The sequence below is a fragment of the Patagioenas fasciata genome, chromosome 3, assembly GCF_037038585.1.
Source record: "Patagioenas fasciata isolate bPatFas1 chromosome 3, bPatFas1.hap1, whole genome shotgun sequence".
Classification (NCBI taxonomy): domain Eukaryota; kingdom Metazoa; phylum Chordata; class Aves; order Columbiformes; family Columbidae; genus Patagioenas; species Patagioenas fasciata.
In genome coordinates, this window is record NC_092522.1 from 10,947,463 (window position 1) to 10,960,219 (window position 12,757).

Below are 12,757 nucleotides of genomic sequence, written 5' to 3' on the forward strand. Positions count from 1 at the left end.
ATCTGATATTTTCCCTACAACATCCAGGTCCCTGTGACAAATTACTTATAAACATGGCTGGATTTGTAGGGTATGAATGAATGGAAAATAGTCCTCTGTTTATTTAAACAATGGATAGAAGGAAAGCACAGAGCAACATATTAGCAATAGCACTAAATCCCAATGCAAGACAGGATAAGGGGCTTCTTCACACATATGGACTGCAGCTTTTTTACCAGCTGACACAAGCTGTATAAAGCAGAATCCAGTTCCTTACCATGCTATTTATGCAAGCTTATAATTAGAATGACCGGACTCGTGATACTGTCACAACTCCAAAGCTCCGCTGCAAAATGGAGCACCAGCTCCCTCAAAAAAAAGCAGAGGAAAACATTTTCCCTTTATTTGCTAATACTTTCTTGGGTCAATTACAGTGGGATAGCTTTTTTCTCAGTAAATTAAGTCTCAGGAAAGCTACAAAGTTGTAGTGCCAAACACAACTATCTTTTAGTGCAGCTAAGCCGTCCAGGGTCTTCATCCAAGGGTCTGGTCTCAGCTAACCTGAAACTGAGACAAGTATCACACTTTGCCTGGGGCTTTGAAACTCCAGCATGGGCATTCCCACACCGATATGCCTTGGTGGCATTGTTAAAGAAATGTTCTTGACCCCAGGTTTGACGGCACAGATGAGAAAAAACACCACCTCTCTGACTTAATGAGCCAGCAGGGAGTTTTCTTCTGCAAAGGGAAACCTGCACCAGACAGCTCTGACATCACACAATCACAGGATGGTTGAGGGGGCAACAGACCTGTGGAGGTCATCTGGGCCAAGCGCCCTGCTCAGGCAGGGCCACCTAGAGCTGGTTGCCCAGGACTATGTCCATCCGTTGCCCAGGACAGGTGGGGAACGGCTGTTTTAACCTGTGTTTAAAAAATGCTCTTGACCCTAGGCTTCCCCTAGCATAGTCTCAGATCACAGAATGTCAGGGATTGGAAGGGACCTCGAAAGATCATCCAGTCCAATCCCCTGACAGAGCAGGAACACCCAGATGAGGTTATACAGGAAGGTGTCCAGATGTCTGTACTTAAAAAAAAATAATAATTTAATCAAAAGATAAAAAATAACTTGAAAGATACAGCAAAGAAACAGTCTGGGCTGGGTGCCTCTCAAGGGGAGGGACCCTGAGGCAAAAGAGGCTTGGGCTTTTAAACCCTCACAATCTATGCACCCACTCTTCACAAGTCCTTCACACGCTGTCCATGCGTGATGGTAAATCTGGGTCTGGGGCTTCTTTGTGTCTTATTGGATGCTGTTTCTCCATCCCCCAGGCAACCTTTTTACTAGCTGGTTTGTAGCCTCTTCTGACAGAGTTTCCTGTCTCCTGGTGCTGGTCTTCAGGGCCCCTCCATCAGTCACCAAGCAACCATGACTTGTGGCCTGGAATTCCAATGAGCTTGGCCACTCATGCTAAAAGTTATTCAAACAAAAGAATATAGCTAGGAGAATAGAATACAATTGAAAATTTAGTTTGATTAAACTTAATCTGCAACAGCCGTTTCTGTGAAGACATGCTTTCAGCTGTACCATGCATGACAGCCCTTTTGCTCATACGACCGAGCACACAGGCAACTGGACCTGTGCAGAAGAAGAAGCAGAGCCTGCCAAAAGCAGAGTGGGTCCCTGGGAGCCTCGACCCAGCTGCAGGGGGGCACCAGTTCCTGCCACCCCACATTTCAGTGGGCAAGGGAGGCTGCATCCTGCCAGTGAGTCTGGGACACATGCACAAGCAGGGGCTCAGGAAAACACTCATGGAGATAAACAGCCACCAACAAATATCAAATCCACAGCAACCAAAGCCTTTCTCAAGAAAGGTATGCTGCCTGTCCCTCCATACCACAAGAAAAGCCATTGTGCCCATGATGCCATGAGCTCACAGCTGGCCTAAGTAATTACAACCCAACAGCACCTCAAGGAAACAGAGCTACCTGCCCCTGAGCACCCCGCACCCTCCCAGGTTGGGCACTGGGGACCCAGCCTGAGGCAAAGTGACCTCAGGGGGTAAGCAGGTGGTGGCGGTGGAATTCCCCCCTTGCCTCAGCAAGGCCCTTTCCCAGCCCTTAGCCCTGTCCGCACACGCACAGCCCCCAACCCGGCCCCTCCGGACGCCTAGCGCTTTCGAGGAACAGCCCTTCCTGCTCGCTTCTGATTGGCTGCAGTAGGAAAGGCGGGGCTGAAGTCGTGGGGAGTGACGTCACGCGAGGCAGCGCCTCCCCGGCCCGGCCGGGGGCAGCTGGAACCGGTTGGCGGGCGCCCCATCCCCCGCGCTGCCAGGCGGCCCTGGGCAGCGACCGCGGACACCGGCCTCCGGGAGGAGGAACAGCGACCCGGGCAGCGCTGCTCGCAGCCCTGGTTGGGAAGCCCGGTGCAGCTCTCCGCCAGGTTAGCCCAAGCGGCCGGCCGGGACCCGCGGGGACGCGGTGGAGAACGGTCGGTGTGCGCTCCTCAGGAGACCTGGGGCCTGAGGGGGTCGGTTCGCGCCCCGGTGGCGGGAGCGCACTGCGGGAGCAGTGCCGCACTCCCCGCGGGAGGTGCGAGGGGAACGATGTTCGGCACTCGGTCGGTTGCGATACGGGGCATTGCCGGTGCCCGGCCCTGGGAGGAGCTGGGCGGGGGCGGAGCTCCCCCTGTCCCCCGCGGCCGCCCCCTCCCAGCGCCACGGCTCCTCTCGCCGCCACGCCTTTCCTTAGCCCCACCCTCTCATTCGCACGCCCCGCCCCCTGACGCCACCCTAGGGCTTTCGAGGAAAAGACACGGTCTTCCCGCCCTTCCTGCTCTTTTCTCTACTGGGTGCGGCGGAGGAGGCGGAGCCGAAGGCGCGGGCAGTGACGCGTCGGCAAGGGGAGGTCACATGGGGCCATCTCCTCCGCGCCGCTCCGCCCCCTTCCCGGCTCGGCCGGAGGCAGCTGGAACCGGTTGGTGGCCGCGCCGCCCCCTCCCCTGCACTGTCAGAGGGCCCTGGGCAGCGGCCACGGACCCCGGGCGCGGGAGGAGGGGCAGGGAGCCCGGGCAGCGCCGCCCGCAGCCCTGCACAAAGGGGCTGGGAGCCGGGAGCAGCGCTTGGCCAGGTCGGCGCTGCCGGGCGGGTGTCGTGGTGGGGCTGTGCGGCGGCAGCGGACAGTTCGTGCGTGGTCCTGGGGGCACCTGGGCGGCTTCGATTCGCGCCGCCGTGGCGGGAGGGCGCGGGGGAAGCCGTCCCTGGGAGTGTTGTGAGCTGAGAGGAGGGATGGCACTCGGCCCTGAGGGGATCCGGGACAAGAATGCACGGTCCGGGCTGTGGCATGGCGCCTGCAACTCCCCTAGAGGGGATGGCTGTGTGCCCTGTGGCGGGAGGAGAGGGGCTGCGTGCCGCCGGGGTGACTGAGGTGCCGCACGGTCCAGTGCAGGCGCATCGTTCCGGGAGGGCAACAGGCGCTCGCGGCACTGCGGCGGCCGGGCCGTCACCTGGCGAGCGTGGCTTGGCGAGCTGCCGGGCCAGGACACGCCGGATCCGTTTATTGACGTCCTCGCTAAAAGCCCTCGCCCGCGGCGGTCCCGCAGCTGCCGCATTATGTAAGCGGCCGGGACGGGGCGGGCCCGAGGGCGGGGCGGGCCGGGCCGGGCCTCGCCGCCTCCCGCGGTGCTGCGCTGTGCGGGGCTTGCGGTGGGGCTGCCGCCCGCGGCGGGTGGGGAGCGCTCGGTAGGTCCGGTCGGTCCGGCGGGCCAGTGGCGTGCGGCGGGCGAGTTGGTGCGGGTGCGTGTGTTCTGCTCTTTGTCTCTGATCTGGACCAAAGGAACACATTAACAATACTAACGGCTTGTGTTCTGTTCTTAATCTCCTGTGACTAATACGACAACTCCAGATTAACTTTGTTATTTGCTTCCTAACCAGGCTGTGGCAGGAGGCACAGATTCATTTTCTCATATTTTCGTTCTTTTTCCTTTTCAATTGATAGCTTGTCTTGCAGGGTGTTAGTGTTTTAATTTGTTAAAGCATGCACTGCTAGATGGAGATTGCACTTCAAAATACTTTAAATGTTAATGGTACAGTGAAATAGTTGAGAAGTGGAATTATTTTTTGACATAAAAGATATTTTTCCTTATAGAATTTTGTATGTATTTCTATTCTAGCACTGTTCTCTGTAAAATAACTATAGAAAGTACTAAAAATCAGGGGACTTCTGTTTGTCTTGAATAGAAACTGCTAGTCTAAACTGCTGCATAATCTCTTAGTAAAGAAGGTTGCTCCTCAATAAAATGGATACTGGCTTTGAAAAACCTTTTAAAAAGTTGTTTGCTGTTGTACTGGGAGCTGTGGGAAGCATTATACGTGTTGTTTGTCCATGTCATTTCTAAGTATGGAATGTTAGTATGATTACAAAGATCTAAATTACTACTTGTTAAGGTCTTGTCAGCCACACGTTAATAATAAACAACACGTCAGCAAAGAGAAATCAAACCGAGGCTGTTATGCTTTGCTTGCAAATACATCCCAGCCATTTCCTGTCTTTTTCAAGAACTTTGTCTACAAAACTGTTTTGACATAGCTGAGACAGAACAGTCTGTGTCATGCACAGGTAGTTCAGAAATGCTGAAAACCATTGAGTTCCTGTTATTTAAAACAAAGCAGATGCATTATAGGTGAACAGAGTGTGTCAGGTAGGGATCTTGTGTTTGATTACCATGTCTGGCTCAGCCTTGCAAACCATTAAATTGATACTGAAAATAGGATCTTGAATGTATTTTTCTCCGTTGCTATATAATAATGTGATGGTGTTTCAAAACATTACTCAAGCTGTTCTTCTTCCTGCATGTCAGCATAGCCCTATTGATAAAATTCCTGCCTTGTATCAGAACAGCATGTCTAAGTATTGTATGCAAGTTTGTCTTCTGTACAGTATTTATACTGCAATGCAGTATGAGAGAGCTGCTGACTTTGTGGCTGTCCTTTCTCACACAGTCAAGGTGTGGGGGAAAGGAGGGGATGGGAAGAACCTTCTGGTTGTTTGAGTGGAAACGAGGGAATTGATGCTGTAATGTTGTTTCTAAAAATTCTCCTCCAGTTGTTAGAGTGAATGTCCTGACAAGCATATCCTCTGACCTTGTTCTAAAATCAGCTGTTGTTGCTTTATTTCATTATATACCTAATGTGTTACTTTAGATGTAGTTCATAATATTCTGAGACCTTCTTAGGAACAACCACAAGCAACAAAATCTGTTCTTCGTACTTCAAATTTAATCGGATTTGAATAGGTAACATTTAAATATTAAAGGTATAGTCTGAAGTAGCATGAGTTGATATATTTATGCTTGAGAGTCTAATGCTGCGAGTAAATAATGACAAAACTGTGTTAAAACACCAGTTTTGTGTGCTTAGGCTCATATATCTTCTTTGGTCCGCACAGCGCCAGATCTGATACACGGTGGATTTTCTATTGCTGTGTACAGTACAGCTTTCAAGACTGTAAGAGGTGAATGCGGTACCTCCTGCTGCAGTGCATGGTAGTGTTCAAACGCAGGCCTCCCGAGGGGGGTGGGAGGGCTGTGGTGCCCTGTGTTGTCCCACTCCTGCCAGCGCGCACTCCCAGCTGTTGCGTGATTTGCCTGGGGCTGTGGCACCTTTCCCCTGCTTCAGCCTGGAGCTGGACCTCTCCTCAGTGTTGATAGGTCTCATGAGTCTCTACTTTTAAGGTGGTGCTTAAAATCAGAAAATTAGAAGCAAAAATGCTGCAGCCTTCTAGTCCTTGTCCTTTAGATTTTTATGTGTAAAAAAGGGTGATATTTTGAAATAAGTTAGCGTATGTTTATTTTTTGCAGTACCAGCAGTCTACGCTGTGGTCTGTGATAAAATGTGTGCTAACAGTACGTAAGAGCCTGCTTGTACATAAATGATTTTTGTTTTTCTACAGATAACTAAGCAAATTCAGTAATATAGTGGTTAAAAATATTACTACATTAAGGACCAGATGTTCTAGAGTATTGAAATGCATTACAGGACTATCATGGCACCTAGGTACCTACCTGTCTGATTTTGATTGTCTAATTACCTTTGAAAAACTGTATTAAGTACCTAATAAAAATTTATATATCTCGATATCTTAAAAAATTAATCCATTAAAAGGATAGTTTTATAAGCTGTATTTTACCCTTATTGAAAAATCTGTGTTGTGTATTATCCAGTCATCCTTAACGATAATGTTACCAAAGAGAGTTTTGGCTTGATAGCTTTACATGAGAAATTTCTACTAATAGTTTATTAGGTAGGATTTTGTGGCTTTGGGGAAGGTGAGGCGGGGGGGAGAAATTTTACACAGTGTATTTCAGTTTAAGTCTGCTGGTTTTTGTTTTTTTCATGAACACATTGCGAAATATTGATTATCTTTAATTGACTACATCCATGCAAAGGGTCAAAGTCTCAATGATCTGGGTTATCTAACTTCTAGGAGCTAAAATGAAGTTGTTTTATTTCACACTCCATTAGATGCATCCTAGAGACGACAGAACTTAGAAAACTTTTTATTTCACTCATGAATTGGAAGAGTGGCATTTTACTTCTCCTTTGATCTTGAAGTTATTTTTGTTGTTATGAGTTCTGATTATTTTCAGTATAAATCTCCCCCACCGCCATTTAAAAGGTAGTGTAGAATTTCCTGAGGCTTGGTATGTCTGTCTTCCCTCTCTTTCCCCATCACATGTCAATGTGTATATTTTCCCTTCTACTGCGAAGCATAACCAACAATTCTGCAGCCCTGAGAACCAACTCATAGTTGACAAAGTCAACTTTTCATTCATGTCTATCTTAATATAGTTGCTTCAAGTGTTTCCTGCCTAATTTTGAAAGCCATCTGTCCATACAACAACAAAAAAATCAAAGGTCTTCAGGCTTGTAAGTCTCTGCAGGAGAAAAAATGATCAAATTGTATTTCAAGCCTGTCAAACGTTGCCTGCCCTTAGAGCATTAGAAGTAGAGCCTTGCAAACCTAGTTGAGTTAATATTAAAAAACACCATTGTATCAAGACAGAGCACATCATTTGCCTTTGTGAATGCTATGAATTTTTATGAGTCTAAAATTTGTTCAGTATTTACAGCTAGGTTATATTCTAGGTTTATCCCAGGTTACCTGATGTGTATTTATCTAAGTCTTGAATACTAAGCAGAAGATACTGGATGGCAAACAGCTGGTACCTCTTAAAATATATTAGAAAGATTAAGGAAATAAAGGAGGTTATACCTACCACCAGACCTGTAAGCCAGAAGGTTCAAATGAGTTTCAAGCTTGGGATTATTAAATTAAGTGCATGTTCTGATATATTTTGACTACGACCAAAAATTATCTTGGTCTTCCTCATCCATTTGCTACCTCATTTTAGAGGAAAGCTATGATATTTTGTGATACGTTAGTCATTGACTGTGTTATGCCAGGAGTCTGAAGTGTTTTATTTTCTTCCAAGTGCCTTCAGGGGTCCACGGCTGTTTGCCTGCATCTTTTAGAAGTACACTTTTAGAATCAGGAGGGGAGAGCTTAGGCTCCCTTTTGTTTAGGGAAGTACATTAACTCCTGCTGTTCTTGTTCTCCCTCAAGTGCCCATGAAGAGGAAAAAATTGGAAAAGGAAAGCTTTACAGGCAATATTAGAACAAAGAGTACAATTTTTCTTTTGTGTTCAGCCTGCAGAATACTATGCTTAAAATCTTTGTGGCTTTTCGTGTAGGTGTATGAAGGCAAGTAAGTGGATTTCTGAAATTGCAAGGTGCCTAGTTGCTTTTCTTCCCATGTAAAACCATGGGGAGAGCTTTGCCTTCTGGCAGCAGAACCAAGATTGCGCATGACCCAACCTACTAGGCGGTTGATCTTCCTCCTGCTGTGGAAGCCTTGCAGACAGCCTGTTTTATGTAATGAGGTTGGTTGATGGGGGCAGGGTTACCTGAGTCAAGCTTTTGAAGACAGGTCAGTACAGCCCCGGGACTCAGTCTTGCTGCTGTGCCATCACCATCTCCTTGGGAAGCGTACAGAGATTGTGAAAGGTAAGGGAGGAGTGTGTGAGAGAGACTTGAACCATGACATGGTGGAGGAAAGAAATATGTTTTCTGTTGTAGAAAGAAGAATATCTGTGTAGATAAATTCTTTTTTTTAAGTGCTGATACCATTGTGTGAATGTCTACCTGGGTGGCACACCTGTTTCCTGTGAAGGCAGGGACTGAGATTCAAGTGTTCATTGCTTGCTTACCTGTAGTTGCAGTCCATAAAGGCTGACCACAGGGAGGATGAGGGGCAATTGTCTGCACCCGAGGCTGGTATTTGGTAGCATGTAGTTGCAGCAGATGTGAGTTCGGCTTTAATACTTTTGGATCCAAAGCTTGTTTAGAAATGGCAGTTGCATGAGGACTTTTAGTTCATAAATCTGCTTGGTTAACTTTGTTAATATTTGCTGACTAGGTCAGTTCCCCTGAGCAGACAGTTATGACCCCTCTGAGCTGAGCATTCTGTACACTCTCCCAAACAGTCCATCTTTACAGGTGTGGGGAGCAGAGAGGATTTTGTTATTGTCAGCTGCTTGGGTGAGGCAGTACTTAAAAGTCTGAAGGAAGTAACATAGAGTTTAAAAGATGGCTTGATATCTACTGGTCAGAGGATTTGGTTGCGTAGGGTTTCCTGTCATTTCTCTATGGGAATTAAACTACTCCCTCTTCTCAGGAACAAGGAGTAAAGAGACAGTTAAACTAATGCCTTTTTTCCCCTAAAGAAAACTATTTTGTGGCATGTATTGGAAGTAAGAATGCTTTATAAGTACATGATAATATACAACGTAGGCTTGATTCATTAATAAAAAGCAGGTCTATTTTTTCCTTGTTGTATGTTTACATATAGTGCTCTGCTAGAAAATATGTTTCTTCAAAATGACCATAAACGTGAATGTAACTGCTATACCTATAGCTGCAGTTACACTAGAAAAATCATCCGTGTGGTTCATGATGTACATTTGAGTTTTTCTTCTCCCAATACACATCCCTTGGGCAAGTTGAGTAGGTCTTTAAGGTAAAATGCCTTTGAGAAGAATTTTGGCAACTTTACAAACTCAGTTTATGAAAATCTTCTTACAATTAACTACTGTTATATAGAAAATTAATATTCTTTTGCTAGGTGGTTTCGAAAAGCCCGCAAATGTATTGCAAGTAGGTACACAGAATTTTTACAAGATTGGCTAAAAGCTTTATAGACTTAGTAACAAGACTTCAGATTTTCTCTAGGAATGGATTGGTAGTTAATTAATTTGGAGTTAGACATGTTGGGTTTTGTTAAGTTTAGTTTGTTTAGTTTTGAGTCATGTTGCATTGGCTTTGGAAACAGCTCTTTTTCTTTTTTTTTTTTTTACAGGGCTAAAGCCTGTTCTTGCTTTGGGGAACTGGGTTCAGGCTTCATTTGTCAGTTACCTGTTTGCAGTCTTTGGCAAGGCATTTTTGCCTACTTAATCTCCTCTTTGGCTGCTTTGCCTTCTCAGTTAAAGCATGTCCAAGCAAGGACACTCAATGAACACAGCCAAGGCCCTGAAATACTCTGGGCTATTTTAAGTGCACACTAGTAGTCTTTATTCTCTGCTTCAAATTGAGACTTTTGTGTCATACTGGACCAGTTTCACAAGTCCAGGTTTGGTTTCAGGGCTGAAAGATGCTGTGTTTAATGTCTATAATAACTGCTAAAAATGAATGCTAAAATGAATGTGTCACTGTTAATATATAGACCACTTAAGTGATGTACATGTGACAAAGTTTATAAAGGGTGTGCCCTTCATGGAATTCCTGTTTATTAAGTGTGCTTATTTCTAGCTTCAGTAGTTTGGGATTTTATAATTTACGGAAATGTTACTTGTAGAAGATTACTTGCAGAGATGGAATATATGACCAGAAAGATCTATGTTGCTATCATTTTCTTGCTCTCCTTTTACCACTGAAAAGTCATCTCCCTTGATGTGGAGAGAGTGAAGGGAAGAGAAAAAGGAATGTAAAGGCAGCAATTGTTAGAAAAAGAATAGGTTGAAAGATGAGGAGGAGAAGATCCAAAAGAAAAATTGTTGGTGTTTAAATTTCAGACCTTAACTAACTTTCTCATTGCCCAGGAGGAATGATGTTTGATTATGAGTTTGTTTTCTTCACTGTTTGGTATCTGAGTTTAGTTAGCTTTTTATGTTTTCACTGTTGGAACTGCCCTGTGCCCTTTGAAGGCAAGGGCTTGTAGTAGAGCTAATGAAAGGTAGATTTTTCTCTAGTGCCATAGTTCTTCTTGTCATTATTATTAAAGCTGATATTAAAGAATTCAACATCGTGCTGAAATTAAGTGTTTTCGTCCTGTTCAAAAGTAGCAATAAAAGCATTCTACTTGCTTGGTTAAAAACAAACAAACAAGACAAAAAAAACAAAACCACAAAACAAACCACATGCTACCCTCCCCCCCCCCCAACAAAAACAAAAAACAATGCAAAGGACAATGATTAAAAGAAATGGATTAGTTGAGAGCACTGTAGAGTTACTTCTGCATAAAATTAGTATGATTATTTTGCAGCCCGTGTCCGAAGCGATATAGTTGGGTGATGACATTTAGTCTAGCAACGCCTGGACTTGGACTTTGATATGTCTACTACTTTCATAAATAATACTTCAGGATATTTTACATCAATAGTGTTGCAATGAGGAGAGTGAGATTCTGACAGCTTCTTCCATTATTGTGTATTGGAGGAGAATGGAAAATTGAAACAGTGTCAGTCTTCCAACTACTGTCCTGGCTACAGAAGCCGTACGCATTCCGTTCCTGCTGTGGTGTTTTGCAGAGTGCTTGGTGCTGCTGGTTGTTGGTGCTCCATGTGAAAGGCTGGAAGTATTGGTAGGGGAGCAGAGCGCCAGGTGATGGAACATTGGACTGCCTGTGACAGCAGACAGCTGTTATCTGTCTTCCCCTTTTTTTTCTGCAAGGTGGTAGTGCTTGTCTGTGACACCTTTCTTGTGTTTTGAAGGACATGCTGAAGAATGCATAGGGAAACAGTCAGAAGTTACTGCTAGCCAAAGGTCATAATGTTAAATGTCTTGTAATTGCCAGTGATTTCTTTGGGAGCAAAAATAGTCAAAACAAAGGTTTTTGAAAAATCTCAGCTTACGACTGATGAATACTACATGATACTGATACTTGAGTATGTTATTTGATTTAGTAATCCTTTTCTCATGCCAGTGTTGCAACAGCATCTTGTGCAGCTGGGTGCTATTTTCTGAGGCTGCTGGTTGTTTGAAAGCTTTCATTTTTCACTGCTCACTCAAACAGTGGCTTGCTTCCCTATAAGTGGTGGAATTTGTGTTTCCTCTCTCTTAGAACAGCAACAGATGTAGTGTATTGTTCCTGAAATGTAGTATCTTTTTCCTCCCACTATAGGAGATTTTAACTACCCTAAGACAAAAGCTCTGCAAGTATGACCTCTTCTCAAGTCACTTTCGAAGTAAGAGCACCATCAGCACCAGGTACCCAAATCATGCTTGCTCCTTTTTATATGGTTTAACTAAAATAAAACTGAATAGAAGAATGTTCAAAAGGTGTCTTTTCTGTTTTCCTCGGAGGTAAAGAACAAGTCGGTTCAAATATCAAAAGAATAAGTCATTGTAAAGTACATTAATAAAGAAATTTAACAGAGGAATTTGAAAATGTAGAACACTGAGATTTAGTGCTGATAAATTGTTCTTATTACTTTGACCTTCATCTTTAGGAACTTCAAAGGAAGATCACAAAAAAAAATAATTGGTGGTTGCTCCCACATTCGTTTGCTTCTGCCGAACAGAAGCAGATGCATGTGGGAGCATGTACAGATTGGCAAAATTCTTGTTGCAGACAAATACCAAATGGCACAAGTGTGTATTATGGTTGGGGAAGAAATGATAAAAACATTTTAAAAGTTTTGACATCTGCCCCATGTTAGACCTCTGCTATGTGTCTTCCATTTCGCTGGAAATTTGAGAACTGAACATTGATATATGATGTGGACATAAAGGCTTTAGTAAAGAGGAGTGTTTTTATAGCATTCTGGAGAAAAATTTAAAGAATAAATTGATCAAATGAGGTTGTGAAGTACTGGTGTATCTATACAGTAGAGTACTACAAGCCATGCTCTTTTTGTCTTACTTACAATGTTGCTTCCAGTGTTGTGATGGCACCATCACTAGCAAAGTTGACTTCAGATGTGTAACTTCTTGTTCTGATAACACCTCGAACAAAAGTTAGTGTTAGGGAGGGCTAGATCTTGCCTCAGTGGCTGGTTACAAAGAATTACATGGAAATATTACTTACTATACATATTTACCATATGTATAGCATAAAGAGGTGACAAAGACAATACTGATAGTGTTGGTTCTGGTTGGGGAGAAGATCTTTGAGATGTGGCAATGCCAGGATGCAGTCTTGGGAAAGAGAAGAGGTAGGTTTTCAGAGCTCTCAGCTGTTCTACAAACAGCAATATTTTCAGTATATTTAGGAGTATCATGTACTGATTTTGTCAAATCACCATGGTGAATAGTCAGTTTGTGAGACAAGAATCCTCACTTGGAGCACAAATGTTCTCCCTGTGTCCTCATCACTGTCCCTTCCTGTTGGTGTCAAAGCCAGTGGTTCCAGGCTAATTCACAGGACAAAAGGGTGTCACCAGCATAGAATTAATGCTTTGACTCTATCGCTCTAGCCAAACCACTTCTGGAGTCAACATGGGTGATG

General features: G+C 44.6%; 1 protein-coding gene across 10 annotated transcripts in view; it reads left to right on the forward strand.

Moving 5' to 3' along the window:
- The first annotated feature begins 2,262 nt into the window (after nt 1–2,262).
- The window catches only part of GPCPD1 (glycerophosphocholine phosphodiesterase 1), a 50,366-nt gene continuing 39,871 nt past the window's right edge, over nt 2,263–12,757 (forward strand). For 3 of the 10 annotated variants that reach the window (XM_065833518.2, XM_065833522.2, XM_065833527.2), the window contains exons 1-2: nt 2,263–2,419; nt 11,432–11,517. In XM_065833518.2, the coding sequence (XP_065689590.1) occupies nt 11,469–11,517 (49 nt within the window). In that variant the 5' untranslated portion in view covers nt 2,263–2,419; nt 11,432–11,468. The other 7 variants (XM_065833520.2, XM_065833524.2, XM_065833519.2 and 4 more) reach the window with 4 other exon arrangements.